Genomic DNA, 21,693 nt, shown 5'->3' on the forward strand with positions numbered 1-21,693 from the left:
TATCACACTGATTGATTTGCGTATATTGAAGAATCCTTGCATTCCTGGAATAAACCCCACTTCATCATGGTGTGTGATCCTGTTAATGTGCTGTTGAATTCTGTTTGCCAGTAGTTGAGGATTTTTGCATCTATGTTCATCAGTGATATTGGCCTGTAGTGTTCTTTCTTTGTGACATCTTAGTCTGGTTTTGGTATCAGGGTGATGGTGGCCTCGTAGAATGAGTTTGGGAGTGTTTCTCCCTCTGCTATATTTTGGAAGAGTTTGAGAAGGATAGGTGTTAGCTCTTCTCTAAATGTTTAGTAAATTCGCCTGTGAAGCCATGTGGTCCTGGGCTTTTGTTTGTTGGAAGATTTTATATCACAGTTTCAATTTCAGTGCTTGTGATTGGTCTGTTCATATTTTCTATTTAGTAGTATTGATCTTTGCTATCGTTTCCTTCGTTTCTTTTTCACTTACTTCTGACCTGATGTTTATGATTTCTTTCCTTCTGCTAACTTTGGGGGCTTTTTGTTTTTCTTTCTCTAACTGCTTTAGGTGTAAGGTTAGGTTTTGTTATTTAAGATGTTTCTTGTTTTTTGAGATAGGATTGTATTGCTATAAACTTCCCTCTTAGAACTGCTTTCGCTGCATCCCATAGGTTTTGGGTCATGTTTTCATTGTCATCTGTTTCTAGGTATTTTTTGATTTCCTCTTTGATTTCCTCAGTGATCTCTTGGTTATTTAGTAGTGTATTGTTTAGCCTTCATGTGTTTGTACTTTTTACAGATTTTTTTCCTGTAATTGATATCTAGTCTCATAGCGTTGTGGTCAGAAAAGATACTTGATACGATTCAGTTTTCTTAAATTTACCAAGGCTTGATTTGTGACCCAAGATATGATCTATTCTGGAGAATATTCCATGAGCACTTGAGAAGAAAGTGTATTCTGTTGTTTTTGGATGGAATGTCCTATGAATATCAATTAAGTCAATCTTGTTTAATTTATCATTTAAGGCTTGTGTGTCCTTATATATTTTCATTTTGGATGATCTGTCCACTGGTGAAAGTGGGGTGTTAAAGTTCCCTACTCTGATTGTGTTACTGTCGATTTCCCCTTTTATGGCTGTTAGCATGTGCTTTATGTATTGAGGTGCTCCTATGTTGGGCGCATAAATATTTACAATTGTTATATCTTCTTCTTGTATTGATCCTTTGTTCATCATGTAGTGGCCTTCTTTGTCTCTTGTAATAGTCTTTATTTTAAAGTCTATTTTGTTTGATATGAGAATTGCTACTCCAGCTTTCTTTTGATTTCCATTTGCATGGAGTATCATTTTCCATCCCCTCGCTTTCAGTCTGTATATGTCCCTAGGTCTGAAGTGCGTCTCTTGTAGACAGCGTATGTATGGGTCTTATTTTTATATCCATTCAGCCAGTCTATGTCTTTTGGTTTGAGCATTTAATCCATTTACATTTAAGGTGCTTATCGATATGTATGTTCCCTGTACCATTTTCTTAATTGTTTTGGGTTTGTTATTGTAAGTCTTTTCCCTCTCTTGTGTTTCCTGCCTAGAGAAGTTCCTTTAGCATTTACTGTAGAGCTGGTTTGGTGGTGCTGAATTCTCTTAGCTTTTGCTTGTCTGTAAAGGTTTTAATTTCTCTGTCAAATCTGAATGAGATCCTTGCTGGGTAGAGTAATGTTGGTTGTAGGTTTTTCCGTTTCATCACTTTAAATATGTCTTGCCACTCCCTTCTGTCTTGCAGAGTTTCTGCTGAAAGATCAGCTGTTAACCTTATGGGGATTCCCATGTATGTTAATTGTTGCTTTTCCATTGCTGCTTTTAATATTTTCTTGTGTATTTAATTTTTGATAGTTTGATTAATATGTGTCTTGGCATGTTTCTCTTTGGATTTTTCCTATATGGGACTCTGCGCTTCCTGGACTTGATTGACTATTTCCTTACCCATTTTAGGGAAGTTTTTAACTATAATCTCTTCAAATATTTTCTGAGTCCCTTTTTTTTCCCCTTCTTCTTCTGTGACCCCTATAATTTGGATGTTGGTGTGTTTCATGTTGTCCCAGAGGTGTCTGATAATGTCCTAAAATCTTTTCATTCTTTTTTCCTTATTCTGCTGTGTGGTAGTTATTTCCACTATTTTATCTTCCAGGTCACTCATCCGTTCTTCAGCCTCAGTTATTCTGCTATTGATTCCTTCTAGAGAATTTTTAGTTTCATTTATTGTGTTGTTCATCATTGTTTGTTTGTTCTTTTAGTTCTTCTAGGTCCTGTTAAACATTTCTTGTATTTTCTCCTTTCTCTTTCCAAGATTTTGTATTATCTTTACTGTCATTACTCTGAATTCCTTTTCAGGTAGATTGCCTATTTCCTCTTCATTTGTTTGGTCTGGTGGGTTTTTACCTTGCTCCTTCATCTGCTGTGTATTTCTCTGTGTTCTCATTTTGTTTAACTTAATGTGTTTGGGGTTTCCTTTTTGCAGGCTGCAGGTTTGTAGTTCCTGTTGTTTTTGGTGTCTGCTCCCAGTGGGTAAGTTTGGTTCAGTGGGCTGTGTAGGCTTTCTGGTGGAGGAGACTGGTGCCTGTGTTCTGGTGGATGAGGCTGGATCTTGTCTTTCTGGTGGGCAGGACTGTGTCCGGTGGTGTGTTTTGGGGTGTCTGTGAGCTCATGATTTTAGGCAGCCTCTGTGTTAATGGTTGGCTTGTGTTCCTGTCTTGCTAGTTGGTTCGGCATAGGATGTCCAGCACTGGAGCTTGCTGGTTGTTGAGTGGAGCTGGGTCTTAGCATTGAGATGGAGATGTCTGGGAGAGCTTTTGCCATTTGGTGTTACGTGGGGTTGGGAGGCCTCTGGTGGACCAGTGTCCTGAACTCGGCTCTCCCACCTCAGAGGCTCAGGCCTGATACCTGGCCAGAGCACCAAGACCCTGTCAGCCCCACAGCTCAGAGGAAAAGGGAGAAAGAAGAAGAAAGGAAGAAAGAAAAAATAAATAAAATAAAGGTATTAAAATAGAAAAAAATTAATAAAAATAAAAACATAAAAAAGTAATAAAAAAAAGAAAGAGAAAAAGAAAGCAGTGACCAACGAAACCAAAAAACAAATCCACCAAAGATAATAAGTGCTAAAAACTACACTAAAAAAAACCAAGCAACAACAACAAAACGGACAGTCAGAACCCTAGGACAAATGGCAAAAGCAAAGCTATACAGACAAAATCACACAAAGAAGCATACCCATACACACTCACAAAAAGAGAAAAAGGAAAAAAATATATATATATAAAAAGGAAGAGAGCAACCAAATCAATAAACATATCTACCAATGATAATAAGCTCTAAATACTAAATAACATAAATATAAAACCAGAAACAAATAAGATGCAGAAGCAAACCCCAAGTGTACAGTTGCTCCCAAAGTCCACCGCCTCAATTTTGGGATGATTTGTTGTCTATTCAGGTATTACACAGATACAGGGTACGTCAAGTTGATTGTGGAGATTTAATCCGCTGCTCCAGAGGCTCCATGGAGAAATTTCCCTTTCTCTTCTTTGTTGACACAGCTCCTGGGGTTCAACTTTGGATTTGGCCCCGCCTCTGCATGTAGGTCGCCTGAGGGTGTTTGTTCCCCACCCAGACAGGATGGGGTTAAAGCAGCCGTTGATTAGGGGGCTCTGGCTCACTCAGGCTGAGGGGGGTGGGGAGGGGTACAGAATGCGGGGCGAGCCTGCAGCGACAGAGGCCAGAGTGACGTTGCAACAACCTGAGGTGTGCCTCGTGTTCTCCCAGGGAAGTTGTCCCTGGATCACGGGACCCTGGCAGTGGCAGGCTGCACAGGCTACCGAGACGGGAGCTGTCGATAGTGACCTGTGCTTCACACAGGCTTCTTGGTGGATGCAGCAGCAGCCTTTAGCATTTCATGCCTGTCTCTGGGGTCCGCGCTGATAGCCGTGGCTCGCGCCCATCTCTGGAGCTCGTTTAGGTGGTGCTCTGAATCCCCTCTCCTCGTGCACCCTGAAACAATGGTCTATTGCCTCTTAGGCAGGTCCAGACTTTTTCCCGGACTCCCTCCCTGCTAGCTGTGGTGCACTAACCCCTTCAGGCTGTGTTCACACCGCCAACCCCAGTCCTCTCCCTGGGATCTGACCTCCGAAGCCCGAGCCTCAGCTCCCAGCCCCCACCCGCCCCAGCGGGTGAGCAGAGAAGCCTCTCAGGCTGGTGAGTGCTGGTCGGCACTGATCCTCTGTGCGGGAATCTCTCCACTTTGCCCTCCGCACCCTGTTGCTGCGCTCTCCTCCGCGGCTCCGAAGCTTCCCTCCGCCCTCCCCTCATCTCCGCCCGCGAAGGGGCTTCTAGTGTGGGGAAACCTTTCCTCCTTCACAGCTCCCTCCCCGAGGGGACAGGTCCTGTCCCTATTCTTTTGTCTCTGTTTTTTCTTTTTTCTTTTGCCCTACCCAGGTACGTGGGGAGTTTCTTGCCTTTTGGGAAGTCTGAGGTCTTCTGCTAGCGTTCAGTAGGTGTTCTGTAGTTGTTCCACATGTAGGTGTAGTTTTGATGTATTTGTGGGGAGGAAGGTGATCTCCATGCCATATTGAAGGTGCCCCCAGTTATCTATTTTATACACAGTATCAATAGTGTATATATGTCAATCCCAATTTGCCAGTTCACCATCCCTTCTCCCTTGGTATCCATATGTTTTTTCTCTATGTCTTTGTCTTTATTTCTGCTTTGTAAATAAGATAGTCTATACCAATTTTTTCAGATTCCACATATATGCATTAATATACGATATTCATTTTTCTCTTTCTGACTTACTTCACTCTCTAAGACAGTCTCTAGGTCCTTCCACGTCTCTACAAATGACCCAATTTCATTCCTTTTAATAGCTGAGTAATATTCTAGTGTGTGTGTGTGTGTGTGTGTGTGTGTGTCCACCATGGAAGCCCCACACCACATCTTTTTTATCCATTCATCTGCTGAGGGACATTTAGGTTGTTTCCATTTCTTGGCTATTATAAATAGTGCTGCTATGAATATTGGGGTGCATGTATCTTTTCGAGTAGAGTTTTCTCTGGGTATATGCCCAGGAGTGGGATTGCAGGATTGTATGATAATTCTGTTTTTAGTTTTTTAAGGAACCTCCATATTGTTCTTCATAGTGGGATGCACCAATTTGCATTCCTACCAACTTTGTAGGAGGCTTCCTTTTTCTCCACACCCTCTCCAGCATTTATTATTTGTAGACTTTTTAATGTTGACCATTCTGACTGGTGTGAAGTGATACCTTATTGTAGTTTTGGTTTGCATTTCTTTAATAATTAGTGATGTTGAGCATCCTTTCATGTGCCTGTTGACTATCTGTATGTCTTCTTTGGAGAAATGTCTGTTTAGGTCTTCTGCCCATTTTTCATTGGGTTGTTTGTGTTTTTTTGATATTAAGCTGTATGAACTGTTTGTATATTTTAGAAATTAATACCTTGTCTGTAGCATCATTTGCAAATATTTTCCTCCAGTCTGCTGGTTGTCTTTTCATTTTGTTTGTAGTTTCCTTTGCTGTGCAGAAGCTTTTAAGTTTAATTAAGTTCCCTTTGTTTATTTTTGTTTTTATTACCATTACTCTGGGAGATGGATCCAAAAAGTATTGCTGCAGTTTATGTCCAAGAGTGTTTTTCCTCCATTTTCCTCCAGGAGTTTTATAGTATCCGGTCTCACATTTAGGTCTTTAATCCATTTTGAGTTTATTTTTGTATTTGGTGTTAGGGAATGTTCTAATTTCAGTCTTTTACATGTAGCTGTCCAGTTTTCCCAGCACCACTTATTGAAGAGGCTGTCTTTTCTCCATTGTATATTCTTGCCTCCTTTGTTGTAGATTAATTGACCATACACTTATGCATGGGTTTATTTCTGGGCTTTCTATCTTGTTCCATTGGTCTATATTTCTGTTTTTTGTGCCAGTACCATACTGTTTTAATTACTGTAGTTTTTTAGTATAGTCTGAAGTTAGGGAGTGTGATTCCTCCAGCTCCGTTCTCTCTCAAGATTGTTTTGATTATTCGAGGTTTTTTGTGTTTCTATACAAATTTTAAAAATTTTTGTTCCAGTTCTGTGAAAAATGCCATTGGTAATTTGATAGGGATTGCATTGATTCTGTAGATTACCTTGGGTTCTATGGTTGTTTTAACCATGTTAATTCTTCCAATCCAAGAACATGGTGTGTATTTCGATCTACGTTATCTTCAGTTTCTTTCATTAACATCTTACAGTTTTCAGAGTACAGGTCTTGCCTCTTTAGGTAGGTTTATTCCTAGATATTTTATTCTTTTTGATGCAATAGTTAATGGGATTGTTTCCTTAATTTTGTTTCTGATATTTCATTGCTAGTATATAGAAATTCAGCAGATTTATTTATATTAATTTTGTATCCAGCAACTTTACCGAATTCATAGATGAGCTCTAGTAGTTTTCTGGTAGCATCTGTAGGATTTTCTATGTATAGCCTCATGTCATCTACAAACAGTGACAGTTTTACTTCTTCTTTTCCACTTTGGATTCCTTTTGTTTGTTTTTCTTCTCTGATTGCTGTGGCTAGGACTTGAATAAAAGTGGTGAGGGTGGACATCCTTGTCTTGTTCCTGATCTGTGAGGAAACGCTTTCAGCTTTTCACCATTGTGTGTGATGTTGGCTGTGGGTTTATCGTGTGTGACCTTTATTATGTTGAGGTATGTTCCCTCTATGCCCACTTTCTGTAGAGTTTTTTTTAAATCACAAGTGGATGTTGAATTTTATCAAAAGTTTTTCTGTATCTATTGAGATGATCATATAGTTTTTATTCTTTAACTTGTCAATGTGGTATATTGTGTTGATTTGCAGATGTTGAAAACTCCTTGCATTCTTGGAATAAACCCCACTTGATCATGGTGTATGAGCCTTTCAGTGTGTTGCTGGAATCAGTTTGCTAGCATTTTGTGGACGATTTTTGCATCTATGTTCATTATTATGATTTTTTTCTCCAAAAGATAGTGACCATGGTAAATAAGAAGTAAAATACTGTTACAGTTAGAGGTTTGGCTGAAAGAGTCAGAAATGTAAAGCACGAAAGAAAAGAAGGGATATCAAGAAACAGGACAAAAGGAGGGAGGGAAATATCAGCAGGGTTCACTCTCCACGTGTAAGTATCCCGGAACATGAGAGGGCAGTTGGGAGGAGTTAGCAACCTTGGGATAAGAGTGAAAAGCTTCGGGGCTTCCCTGGTGGCGCAGTGGTTGAGAGTCCGCCTGCCGATGCAGGGGACACAGGTTTGTGCCCCGGTCCAGGAAGATCCCACATGCCGCGGAGCGGCTAGGCCCGTGAGCCGTGGCCGCTGAGCCTGCGCGTCCGGAGCCTGCGCTCTGCAACGGGAGAGGCTGCAAAAGTGAGAGGCCCTCGTGCCGCAAAAAAAAAAAAATAAATAAAGTGAAAAGCTTCATCTCAGTTAACCCTCTTTGAAACTCTCCTGAGTTGTATGTCCTTAGTTTGTTCCTCAGACTCCTTTCTTACCTCCCTGGAAGAATCTCCCCCTCTTCTCCTTTTCCCTCCCAGCCCCAAAGAAGCCCAGATGACCAGAGCTCACTCCTTTCCCATTCCCATTATTTGACCGTGGAGTGAGGCTGAGCCCTCCATCCTCACCCTCGAGGTTTAGGGCCTTCCCCTCCCTCACCTTCCTACAAGAAAGATTGTGTTGAAGAGTATAGACTGTAAAAGTTTGGGAGAGAAAAGATACAAATTCCATCCAGAAGAGGCAGTCTCTAATACATTCTGTCCAAAAGGGGGCAGTAGTGTACATATGGGAAACAAGTTACCAATATATATGCCCCCCTCTGTGTCCACTGCAGCTCTATTTACAATAGCCAAGATATGGAAGCAACCTAAGTGTCCACTGATGGATGAACAAATAAAGAAGATGTAGTATGTATATGCAGTGGAATACTATTCAGCTATATAAAAAGAAATCCTTCCATTTGTGACAATATGGATTGATCTTGAGTGTATTAGGCTAAGTAAAATAAATCAGATGGAGAAACACAAATACTGTATGATTTCACTCATATGTGGAATCTAAAAAAACAAATGAACAGACAAAATGAAATTTATTCATAGTTGCAGAGAATAGATTAGTGGTTACTGGAGGGGAAGGGGGTTGGGAGTTGGGTATAATGGGTGAAGGGGGTCAGCTGTATAATGATGAGTGGTAACTAGACTTGTGGGAGTGATCACTTTGTAGTGTATACAGATGTTGAATTATAATGCTGGATACCTGACACATCATCATCATCGTGGAAACAAGTTATCACTAAACATCCATTTTTACCCAGAGCAAAGTGACAGCACATATACACTTATACTTCTTCCAGTGTGGTTATTTAGAAGTTTTCAAGACTACCCCGAGGATGATAAAACAAAGACAAGCATTCCATAGCCCAAAGTAGCTTCTTTCAACTTGTAAATTCAGTCATGCAGGGAAAATCCTCCTCCGTAGTGAGCTAAGGTTACCACTTCCCAGTTACCTATGAATGCTTGGAGTCCCAGCCATTCCTTCAAAAGCCAAAGATTAAACAGACAGAAAAGAATACCTAAAATATCCAAAAAACAAAATGGAGAAATACAGTCCCTTTACCAAGAATTAATATTCCGAAGTTTTCTCATTTGGAGTATTCTCTCCTACCAGGTAGCTAGTGGGGGTGTTTTTAAAACATGAGTCCACTGAAGGGGAAGCAGTGTGATCGGTCAACCGAAGGGGAGGTATTTCTAGAAATAACCTACTGGTGTCTGTACTTCACCCAAAAGGGTAACCATCAACCACAATTCCCATCTTAGTAGGAATATTAGATTTCAGGAATTATTACATAGAAACTGTAAGCTTAAAGAAAAATCTTCCCAAAAAATCAGTAGCTTTTTAACGTAGGCACCCAATTTTTCTGCGCTGTTAGGCTTAAGATTTTTCCATCTGGAGGAAGAAATTGTTAAGGGTTGATTGTGCATATGAGGCCAGCCTAGGGGCAGGAATGAACTGTAAGCAGACTCAAGGGATCTTATTGAGGTGGCAGAAATGGTCTAAAACTGTGGTAATGGTTGCATACTTTGTAAGTTTATTAAAAATCATGGAATTGCACAGTCAAAATGAGTGAATTTTATGGTTTATGATAAAGATGTTTAAAAAAAGAGTCAATGTGTAAACCTCCTAAAACCATGTCATAAGCCTTTTTAATAAGATATTACTCTCTTATTTTTCCCTATAAAGTCTTCCTTTCTTATTATACCTCAAACCCTCTGGTATCAAATCTTTTTTATCTTATAACCTCTAAAAAACTGCCCTCTCCTTCAGTTTCCCTATGCTCTTCATTATTGTGATAAAATTATTTTATACTCAAAAATAAATACTTAAGAAATATAATTAGAGGCAAAACACATAAAACTCGTTTTTCTGCAGAGCTATATGTAAGAAAGTGAAGAAGGTGCTTTCCTTCATTCTTCTCTACCTTTTCACGTTCCTAAATATATTTGCTTCCTGGGAAGTTCTGGCGACCCAGCTCTTTTGACTCTAGCCCCACTGCTTGCTCTCATGCACCATATCGGTGGGAATAAGGATGCCTCTGCTGCTGCTTCACACAGTGATCAGCACCAGGGGACAAGTCATTGGAGAAGCTAGTTGTGCCAGTGTCTCCTTACCCCTTTCCCCCGATGAACTTGAGTGTTTGGAAGGGTCAGATCATTGTATATTATGGGTATTACACTCAAGAGATTAAAAACCCTGTTTAATTTCTTATTATTGTTATAGCTCAAATCAAATCCAAGTGAAAATGAAGAAAAGGAAGCCCAGTCCCAACTTACCAAATCTGATGAAATGCAGCATTTGCGTTCACAAGCACTTGATGCTTTTGAAAGCTCAGATTATATTGCTGCTATAACCTTCCTTGATAAGATTTTAGAGGTAAGTTTTTTTTGCTCTTGCAGCTGACATGCCTAACACTTACTGCTTTTTACTATAAGGTATGTGTATATACTTTGACATGTTATATACCACAAAAAACCTAGATAGCATAAAATCAGATTGACCCTGGGGTTTTCAGCTCTTAATTGAAAGATGGTGTTTATACAGAACAAAATTTGGGACTGAAATTTTCAGTAAATATACTGAAGGTGCTTTGGAGTGGGAGTTGCATATCTTTATACATTGCCTGCTTTGCTGTTTTTGTTTGATTTTGCATTTTTGGGGAGCAGGGCAAGAAAACTCTAGAGGTTAGTTAATGGGGTAAAAGATGAAAGAGTTGGTTGAAGAAAAAGGAAAAATGATGTTTGGGAGGAAAGAGTGAGAAGTTGCTAGGGAAGAAGGCAGATGAAGAGTTTATAGGCTCCAGAGGGTTCTAGATAGGGAAATCTAAGTCTGCCTCAGCAAGGACTTAATGACAAAGGATGTAATGGTTTCAGAAGGAAGTCTAAAAGAATATTCAAATGGAAGCAGTCATAATTCATATTTGTTTATCATTTTCATAGCACTTTGTATAATCTTGGCAATAAACTCGTGATGTATGTAGAATGGCCACTTTTTGATAGTTTTATAGAGGAAATCGTGTGATGTGGTCCAGTGGAATTCATGGTTTACTAAATTATTTTGTTAATGCTTTATCAAGGAAATATAAAGTTACAATTTTCACCTTCCAGTAATTAGACTATCCATCTTGACCTAGCTTGTATTTAGTTTATATACAATGTTGATTTTGATACCTTACTCTATGTGAAAAGTAGACATGACTTTAATACAGCTCTAAGAATTATATAAAGACACACAGGTCTTATTGGTGAGCATTTGGGTTTACATTTTGAAGAATACTAGTGGTTTACTAAACATTGTCAACTTTTTGATAAAATGGAAACAGTGAAGCTTCAGCCTTCTCACATTGTTTCTCTCTTTATTTTTGTGATATGAGGATTTAATTTCAAGGAGGTAACATTTTGTAAAAGATCATTTAATATAGTTACTGGTAGAATAAAAATATTTTGTGAATTTAGAGCCTAGATTTTATTTTTTGAGACTAGAAATTAGAATTGTTAAGTACAAAAATCCAGTTAGAAAATATTCTCTTCAAAATCAAATACAGTAGGGCTTCCCTGGTGGCGCAGTGGTTAAGAATCCACCAGCCAATGCAGGGGACACGGGTTCGAGCCCTGGTCTGGGAAGATCCCACATGCCGCAGAGCAGCTGAGCCCGTGTGCAACTGCTGAGCCTGCGCTCTAGAGCCCTCAAGCCACAAATACTGAGCCCGCGTGCCACAACTACTGAAGCCCACGTGCCTAGAGCCCATGCTTCGCAATAGGAGAGGAGAGGCCACCGCAATGAGAAGCCCGCACACCGCAGCGAAGACTGGTCCCACTCGCCACAACTAGAGAAAAGCCCATGTGCAGCAACGAAGACCTAACACAGCCAAAAATAAAAAATTAAATAAAACAAATAAATTTATATAAAAAAATAAAATATACTTCACTGGGAACCACCTTCTAATCGTAAATACCATGTTTTCTTACTTTCAGTGTTTTAGAATTATATAACTGACGGGTAGGAAAAGGGCCTTGTTAGTATATACATCCCTTACCCCATTGGAATTTATTTAAGACATCTTTGGAGAAATTATTTTGTCACATCTCATTTTTGTCACATCTAAATTGTATTAGACTTTTTAATATTACTTACAATATAGAAGTCATAACATTAATTGTAGATGTTTTATGTTGATAAATATGTAGATAAAATATGTCAGGTACAAGTATGAATGTGCATAATTTACTGTTTCTTTAAGTCTAGTTCTTTTGTTTCTCAAGGTTTGTGTTTGGGATGCAGAACTACGGGAACTTCGAGCTGAATGTTTTATAAAAGAAGGGGAGCCTAGGAAAGCGATAAGTGACTTAAAAGCTGCATCAAAATTGAAGAATGATAATACTGAGGCATTTTATAAAATCAGCACACTGTACTATGAGCTAGGAGACCATGAACTGTCTCTCAGGTCAGTTCTAGTAACATACACGTCTCCTCATCTTTTTATTGTTTGCAGTAAGAGAATACTCCCATTTTCTTTTTAAATTTAACTTTAAATTAATAAAATTATGGTTAAGCCTTTTTTATATATCTATAATTTTGTGTTATCTCTAAGTTATTCTGCTTCCACATTCGTTCTTTTCGTGAAGTATGCTTAGTAAAATAAATAGGGTATTACATTTGCAGAAACAAAATATTGTTTGTTATATATCTCCACTTAAGTCATTTGAACTTGAATTAATAAATGTGTGTGCATAATACAATGTCATATATAACAGTGTATGATAAATTATTGTCAGTATATTTTAATTGTTACGGACAAAAAATACCTTTTGTTGTGATTTCTATATTTAGTATGAAAAACCATTTATTGATTATTTTGACTTGGAGTATTTTCCTTTTTTTAATACATGAACAGTGAAGTTCGTGAATGTCTTAAACTTGACCAGGATCATAAAAGGTGTTTTGCACACTATAAACAAGTCAAGAAACTTAATAAGCTGATTAAGTCAGCTGAAGAGCTCATCAAAGAAGGCAGGTAAGACTATGCTTGTGTAGAGGATCTCACCTTCCCTCAGATGTCTGGTTGTGGCCACAAAAGAACAACTGAACTGCTTGCTCTTGAGGGTGGTGTATCTTAGATGGCATTGGGCCTTAGCAAAACTACCACAGTTGTACACTTTTTGAATAAGGCAGAATATAAATAATGGTAACTGGGTAGAATTCTTTTTTTTATTTGTTTATTTGCAATTTGTTTATTTTCAGCTGTGTTGGGTCTTCGTTGATGCGTGTGGGCTTTCTCTAGTTGCAGCTAGCGGGGTTGTTGTGGTGCGCGGGCTTCTCGTTGTGGTGGCTTCTTGTTGCAGGGCACGGGCTCTAGTCACGCGGCCTCAGTAGTTGTGGCACGCGGGCTTAGTTGCTCCGTGGCATGTGGGATCTTCCTGAACCAGGGCTCGAACCCATGTCCCCTGCACTGGCAGACGGATTCTTAACCACTGTGCCACCAGGGAAGTCCCTGCATAGTATTCTTAACAGCATATTTATTTTATATTTCACCAACTATTTACTGAATTTCTCCTGTATCAGGCACTGACTATGTACTGAGGGGTGCAGAAATGCATATGACTAGTAGTGTTTGGTCTTAAGACGCTGGTAGTTTAGTGTGGGAGACGGGCACATAAATTGATTATTAAAAGGTAATATATATCTAGAGCGATAGCGATGTATACAGAGTATGCAGACATTTCCTCTCAGTACAGGATTCTGGGTTAACAGTTCTTTTGTTACAGCAACTGAAAAATATTGTGCCATTTCTTTCTGGCTTCCATGGTTCCTGATGAGAAATCCATTGTCATTCTAATTGTTTTTTTCCCTAAAGATAAGGAGTTATTTTCCTCTGACTGCTTTTCAGATTATTTCCTTGTCTTTAGTTTTCAGAAGTTTAATTATGATATATCTCAGCATGGATTTCTTTGTGTTTATCCTGTTTGGCAAATCCTTAGCTTCTAGAATATGTAGGTTTATGTCTCTTGTCAAATTTTGGGAAGTTTCCAGCCATTATTTCTGGGAATACTTTTTCAGCCTTGCCCTCTCTCTGTTTTCCTTCTTAGACTCTGATTAACATAAATGTTAGAGTTTTTGTTTTAGCCCTACAGTCCCTGAGGCTCTGTTTATTTTTCTTTTTCAGTTTATTTTCTCTGTTGTTCAGATTTGGTAATTTCTATTGTTCCAATTCACTGATTCTTTTCTCTGTCCCCTACATTCTGCTCTTGAGCACATGTGGTGAGCAATTTATTTCAGTTTTTATACTTTTCAGTTCTAAAAATTCTATTTGGAATGTTTATATCTTCTATTTCTTTGCTGAGACTTGCCATTTCTTTGCTGAGGCATTCTATTTTTTCATTTGCTTTAAACATGTTTGTTAATTGCTGCTTTTTTCATGGCTGCTTTAACATCTCTGTCCTCTTGGTGTTGGTTTGAGATCTTCCTGTTTCTTGGTATGATGATTAGTTTTTAATTGAAACCTGGATAAGTTCATTTTATAAGATACTGTTTTTTATTTAAATCTTCTTTTTTGGGTGGCTTTTCCTGACTTGGCCTTCATTGCTATTCGAGGTGTGGGATTCTCACTACTGCTTGGTGTGGGTAAGAGTTTTGGGGACTCAGTTCTGGCCATGCATGAAAGTTCTGGCTCCCAACATAGCATTCTCTGACACCACCTTGGTTGGGTGTGGACTCACCTCATTACAGGCTCACCAGGGAAGAAGTCTAGACTCTCCAGTTGACCTGCTCATATTGGTGGGGGTGGGACCATAATTTTCTTATCTCCCCCTTTCTGAGTCTTTTCATATTAAAAAAAAGTACATGTAATGTCCAGGGTATTTGCACAGGTATCTAGCTAGAGGAATTGGGGAAGGTACATCTACTCCACCTTTCCAGAAGCTACTTTTTTTTTTTTTTAAAGTGAAGTGCAGTATTTTCTAATTGAACTTTTAATTTCTTATTGTAGTTTCACACATAGTTTTAAGAAATAGAGTGAGGTCTTGCATACTCTGTATAGTTTCCTACAATTGTACCGTCTTGGAAATCTATAGAACAGTATCCCAACTAGGATTTTGACATTGATGTCTAGCTTTTGCTTTAAGTTTTGTATTTAAACCTATATTTTAATACAGTGGCATTTAAATTTGAAGATTGCAGCACTTTGGGAATAATGTGCCACAATGGCATGTAAATATAGCTTGCATTGTGTGGGCCAAAAAGTGCCTTCGGTTTTGTAACTAAAAATAAAAGACACATTTTTCATGTTCACCAAGAACTTTACTGAACAACGTATTCACCCTTTTGTTCCACTACCTTCTGCCATTTTTCAGGCAACGTCATAATTCCATCTACCAAAAACTTTTTATCTTTTTGAGCAAAGAACTGTTCCAGGTGCCTTTTACAGTCTTCTAGGGAATTGAAATTTTTTCTGTTAACAGAATTTTGTAAAGACCAGAATAAATGAAAATCTGAAGGTGCAATGTCTGATGAATATCGCGGATGAATCAGGACTTCCCAGCCAAGCTGTAACAGTTTTTGCCTGGTCATCAGAGAAACATATGTGGTCTTGTGTTATCCTGATGGAAGATTATGCGTTTTCTGTTGATTAATTCTGGATGCTTTTCGTCGAGTGCTGCTTTCAGTTGGTCTAATTGGGAGCAGTACTTGTTGGAATTAATCGTTTGGTTTTCCAGAAGGAGCTCATAATAGAGGACTCCCTTCCAATCCCACCGTATACACAACATCACCTTGTTTGGATGAAGACCGGCCTTTGGTGTGGTTGGTGGTGGTGCATTTCGCTTGCCCCACGATCTCTTCCGTTCCATGTTACTGTACAGTATCCACTTTTCATCGCCCGTCACAATTTGTTTTAAAAACAGAACATTGTGGTCTTGTGTTATCCTGATGGAAGATTATGCGTTTTCTGTTGATTAATTCTGGATGCTTTTCGTCGAGTGCTGCTTTCAGTTGGTCTAATTGGGAGCAGTACTTGTTGGAATTAATCGTTTGGTTTTCCAGAAGGAGCTCATAATAGAGGACTCCCTTCCAATCCCACCGTATACACAACATCACCTTGTTTGGATGAAGACCGGCCTTTGGTGTGGTTGGTGGTGGTGCATTTCGCTTGCCCCACGATCTCTTCCGTTCCATGTTACTGTACAGTATCCACTTTTCATCGCCCGTCACAATTTGTTTTAAAAACAGAACATTTTCATTACGTTTCAGTTGAGAATTGCATGTGGAAATATGGTCAAGAAGGTTTTTTTCACTTAACTTATGTGGAATGGAAACATCAAAGTGATTCACATAACCAAGCTGGCGCAAACGATTTTCAACATTTGATTTGGATATTTTGAGTATGTTGGCTATCTCCCACATGATATAATGTTGATTGTTCTCAGTTATTGTTTCTATTTGATCGCTATCAACTTCAACTGGTCTACCTGGCCGTGGAGCATCATCCAGTGAGAAATCTCCAGCATGAAACTTCGCAAACCACTTTTGACATGTTTAGTCGGTCACAGCACCTTCTCCATACACTGCACAAATCTTTTTGTGCATTTCAGTTGCGTTTTTACCTTTCTTGAAATAATAAAGCATAATATGCTGAAAATGTTGCTTTTTTTCTTCCATCTTCAACATTAAAATGGCTACACAAAAATTCACCAATTTTGATCTTTTTTTAAATGCACACTGATATGACAGGTGTCACATACAATCTAACATAATTGTTTCGAATGAAGTTAAAGACAACTAAGTGCTACTAGAGCCATCTTATGGAAAAAACTGAACGAACCTTTTGGCCAACCCAACAGTTTGCCATTAATGAGGAAAGTAACAATGCATAACATGACTAGTACTTTTCACCGGTTTAAAAAAATGCTGAAATAGCTTTTATTGTTCTTAGAAAGCTAGTAATGTTGGGAATTTAAGCAGGTTTCTTCTCCGCGGAGCAACTAAGCCCGTGCACCACAACTACTGAGCCTGCGTGCCACAACTACTGAAGCCTGTGTGCCTAGAGCCCGTGCTCCTAAACAAGAGAAGCCACCGCAATGAGAAGCCCGCGCACTGCAATGAAGAATAGCCCCCGCTCACCACAACTAGAGAAAAGCCCGCGTGCAGCAACAAAGACCCAATGAAGCCAAAAATAAATAAAATTTAAAAAGTTACTTACTGTATGATTACATTTATATAACATTCATGAAATAAAATTATAGAGATGGTAAACAGATTAGAAATTGCTAAGGGTTAGGGAGCAGGATGATGTGTAACTATAAAGGGATGGCATGAAGAAACCTTATAGAGGTGGAGTAGTTCTGTATCTTCATTGTGGTGATGGTTACATGAATCTACACGTGATAAAACTGTATAAAACTACATATACTCACACACACACATACATATACACACACAACTAAGTGAACAGAAAACTGTTGAAATCTCCAAAAAAAAAAAAAAACAAAACAAAACAGGTTTCTTCTGCAAGGAATTACAATGTACTTAGATTTGAATATTGATATTTGTTATATAAAATAACATGTAATGGGCTCTGTTATTTCATCAAAGTGTGTAGTAACCAAGAAATAAAACCTGATCTCTGTTTTGCTGAAAGTGCTTTGTATAGTCAGACTTTAACAAAGTGTTTTCCTCAGTTTCAAAATCATGAGCACTTTTCTGTAGAGAATTCATCATTTGATTTGATGGGTACTCACAGGTATGCTTTGATTTATCCATATACATTTTCTGTGGTCATGTGTTTTATCTCCCAACTCTTAATTGCAGAGAGAGTCTTCCTTGCTACTGTAGATTAATAAGGTAGAAGCAGTCTTTGAAGGGATGTGCTCATTCAGGTCAATTGATTAACATATAGTGAAGAGTAGAGGGTCCTTTCTTTAGCTCTGGAAATAGAATTTCATTTTTTACTAATCATGATTTGCTCATTTAACAGATACACAGATGCGACCAGCAAATATGAATCTGTCATGAAAACAGAGCCAAGTATTTCTGAATATACAATTCGTTCAAAAGAAAGGATTTGCCACTGCTTTTCTAAGGTAACTGTTGACTCACTCCCAGAATTGTAAAAAACTTGACATGTGGAAAACAACCATAAATTCTTTTCTCACACTTACTTTTAGGATGAGAAGCCTGTTGAAGCTATTCGAGTGTGTTCGGAAGTTTTACAATTGGAACCTGACAATGTGAACGCTCTGAAAGACCGAGCAGAGGCCTATTTAATAGAAGAAATGTACGATGAAGGTACATCTTTAAGGAATTTGATTTGCGATACCTAAAAGTTGTTATATGTGCAATTAGCACCTGTTTAACATCCTTTGTTTAGAACAAGTTTACCAGAGTACCTGGAAATGTTGGCAATTTTAGAAAAATGGCAGAGAACCTGAAAATTATTCTTTCTTTGTGGAACATGAAAACTACCATATAAGGAAAGAGTTCTGCTGTTGACACCAGTACAGTGGAATATAAAAATAAAAGTATTAATTTTCTTTGTTGTAGACAAGTTAGAAAAGATAAATAACAAGGTAGAAAATTTAAATTATAGATCTCATATCATCCAGAGGTAATCACTGCTTGTTTTGGATTTACACCTTTCAGACTTTTATCTATGCATATGTATGAGTGTGTATTTTATGCATACATATACATATTCTATGCATGTATGCAGTATATATATTCTACCTACAGCAGACATACATGTGACATATATGCCTTTACACCTTTCAGACTTTTATCTATGCATATGTATGAGTGTGTATTTTATGCATACATATACATATTCAATGCATGTATGCAGTATATATATTCTGCCTACAGCAGACATACATGTGACATATATGCCTAAATATAAAATGATCCTCTGTGACCCCTAAGCTGTTTAGTAAATGTTAGGATACCTGCTTACCCAACTTTGTTCAAGTTGAAGTAGCAGAGAGAGAGATTACTGCTAGATGTTGTAAGGACCTTGAATAGAGTCAGTGCCCTATTTTTGGAAGATAACTAAGGGAAATACAGTAATTGTATAGAATCCTTTCATATATAGATATATATATATTTTTCCTTTCATATATTTTGTTTTGTGATCTTCTTCATGTGACATTATGCTGTAAACATTTAAATGAGATGATTTTGAAAAGAAGTGAGCCTTAGAGCCCTTAATGAAAAGTTTTTGTTTCAAATCAAGTAAAGCATTTTATTTTATTTATTTTTAACATCTTTATTGGAGTACAATTGCTTTACAATGGTGTGTTAGTTTCTGCTGTATAACAAAGTGAATCAGCTATACATATACATATATCCCCATATCTCCTCCCTCTTGTGTCTCCCTCCCATCCTCCCTATCCCACCTCTCGAGGTGGTCACAAAGCACTGAGCTGATCTCAATGTGCTATATGCAGCTGCTTCCCACTAGCTATTTGTTTGTGTATATATGTCCATTCTGCTCTCCCACTTCGTCCCAGCTTACCCTTCCCCCTCCCCGTGTCTTCAAGTCCATTCTCTATGTTTGTGTCTTTATTCCTGTCCTGCCCGTAGGTTCTTCAGAACCATTTTGGGTTTTTTTTGATTTCCATATATATGTGTTAGCATACGGTATTTGTTTTTCTCTTTCTGACTTAGTTCACAATGTATGACAGTCTCTAGGTCCATCCACCTCACTACAAATAACGCAATTTCATTTCTTTCTATGGCTAATATTCCATTGTATATATGTGCCACATCTTTATCCATTCATCTGTTGATGGTCGCTTAGGTTGCTTCCAAGTCCTGGCTATTGTAAATAGTGCTACAATGAACATTGTGGTACATGACCCTTTTTGAATTATGGTTTTCTCAGGGTATATGCCCAGTAGTAGGATTGCTGGGTTACATGGTAGTTCTATATTTAGTTTTTTTAAGGAACCTCCATACTGTTCTCCATAGTGGCTGTATCAATTTACATTCCAACCAACAGTGGAAGAGGATTCCCTTTTCTCCACACACTCTCCAGCATTTATTGTTTGTGGATTTTTTGATGGCCATTCTGATTGGTATGAGGTGATACCTCACTGTAGTTTTGATTTTCATTTCTCTAATGATTAGTGATGTTGAGCATCCTTTCATGTGTTTGTTGGCAATCTGTATATCTTCTTTGGAGAAATGTCTGTTTAGGTCTTCTGCCCAGTTTTGGATTGGGTTCTTTGTTTTTTTTGATATTGAGCTGCATGAGCTGCTTGTAAATTTTGGAGATTAATTCTCTGTCAGTTGCTTCATTTGCAAATATTTTCTCCCATTCTCAGGGTTGCCTCGCGTCCCGTTTATGGTTTCCTTTCTGTGCAAAAACTTTTAAGTTTCATTAGGTACCATTTGTCTATTTTTGTTTTTTTTCCGTTTTTCTAGGAGGTGGGTCAAAAAGGATCTTGCTGTGATTTATGTCATGGAGTGTTCTGCCTATGTTTTCCTCCAAGAGTTTTATAATGTCTGGCCTTGCATTTAGGTCTTTAATCCATTTTGAGTTTATTTTTGTGTATGGTGTTAGGGAGTGTTTTAATTTCATTCTTTTACATGTAGCTGTCCAGTTTGCCCAGCACCACTTATTGAAGAGGCTATCTTTTCTCCATTGTATATTCTTGCATCCTTTATCAAAGAAAGATAAGGTGACCGTATGTGTGTGGGTTTATCTCTGGGCTTTCTATCCTGTTCCATTGATCCATATTTCTGGTTTTGTGCCAGTACCATACTGTCTTGATTACTGTAGCTTTGTAGTATAGTCTTCAGTCTGGGAGCCTGATTCCTCCAGCACCGTTTTTCTTCCTCAAGATTGCTTTGGCTATTCGGGGTCTTTTGTGTTACCATACAAATTGTGAGATTTTCTGTTCTAGTTCTGTGAAAAATGCCAGTGGTACTTTGATAGGGATTGCATTGAGTCTGTAGATTGCTTTGGGTAGTATAGTCATTTTCAGAATGTTGATTCTTCCAGTCCAAGAACATGGTATATCTCTCCATCTGTTTGCTTTTCTTCTTTTCCAATTTTGATTCCTTTTATTTCTTTTTCTTCTCAGATTGCTGTGGCTAAAACTTCCAAAACTATGTTGAATAATAGTGGTGAGACTGGACAACCTTGTCTGGTTCCTGATCTTAGAGGAAATGGTTTCAGTTTTTCATGATTGAGAATGATATTGGCTGTGGGTTTGTCATATATGGCCTTTATTATGTTGAGGTAGATTCCCTCTATGCCAACTTTCTGGAGGGTTTTTATCATAATGTGTGTTGAACTTTGCCAAAAGCTTTTTTTGCATCTATTGAGATGATCATATGGTTTTTCTCCTTCAGTTTGTTAATATGGTGTATCACACTGATTGATTTGCATATATTGAAGAATCCTTGCACTCGTGGGATAAACCCCACTTGATCATGGTGTTTGACCCTTTTAATGTGCTGCTGGATTCTGTTTGCTAGTATTTTGTTGTGGATTTCTGCATCTATGTTCATCAGTGATATTGGCCTGTAGTTTTCTTTCTTTGTGACATCTTTGTCTGGTTTTGGTATCAGGGTGATGTTGGCCTCGTAGGATGAGCTTGGGATTGTTCCTTCCTCTGCTATATTTTGGGAGACTTTGAAAAGGATAGGTGTTAGCTCGTCTCTAAATGTTTGATAGAATTTGCCTGTGAAGCCATCGTCCTGGGCTTTTGTTTTTTGGAAGATTTTTATGGTCCTGGGCTTTTGTTTGTTGGAAGATTTTAAATCACAGTTTCAATTTCAGTGCTTGTGATTTGTCTGTGTATATTTTCTATTTCTTCCTGGTTCAGTCTCGGAAGGTTGTGCTTTTGTACGAATTTGTCCATTTCTTCCAGGTTGTGCATTTTATTGGCATATAGTTGCTTGTATTAAACTCATGATCCTTTGTATTTCTGCGGTGTCGGTTGTTACTTCTCCTTTTTTATTTCTAATTCTAGTGATTTGAATCTTCTTCCTTTTCTTCTTGGTGAGTCTGGCTAATGGTTTATCAATTTTGTTTATCTTCTCAAAGAACCAGCTTTTAGTTTTATTGATCTTTGCTATTGTCTCCTTCATTTCTTTTTCATTTATTTCTGATCT

At 38.2% G+C, this 21,693-nt stretch overlaps 1 protein-coding gene across 2 annotated transcripts in view; it reads left to right on the forward strand.

Moving 5' to 3' along the window:
* Positions 1-21,693, forward strand: part of DNAJC3 (DnaJ heat shock protein family (Hsp40) member C3) — an 88,301-nt gene that overhangs the window by 41,055 nt on the left and 25,553 nt on the right. For both annotated transcript variants that reach the window (XM_055089693.1, XM_024123157.3), the window contains exons 5-9: positions 9,808-9,960; positions 11,847-12,028; positions 12,479-12,598; positions 17,552-17,657; positions 17,742-17,862. In XM_055089693.1, coding sequence (XP_054945668.1) covers positions 9,808-9,960; positions 11,847-12,028; positions 12,479-12,598; positions 17,552-17,657; positions 17,742-17,862 — 682 coding nt within the window. The remainder of the gene's footprint in view (positions 1-9,807; positions 9,961-11,846; positions 12,029-12,478; positions 12,599-17,551; positions 17,658-17,741; positions 17,863-21,693) is intronic.

This window comes from Physeter macrocephalus, chromosome 13 (assembly GCF_002837175.3).
Source record: "Physeter macrocephalus isolate SW-GA chromosome 13, ASM283717v5, whole genome shotgun sequence".
NCBI classification, from domain to species: Eukaryota; Metazoa; Chordata; class Mammalia; order Artiodactyla; family Physeteridae; genus Physeter; species Physeter macrocephalus.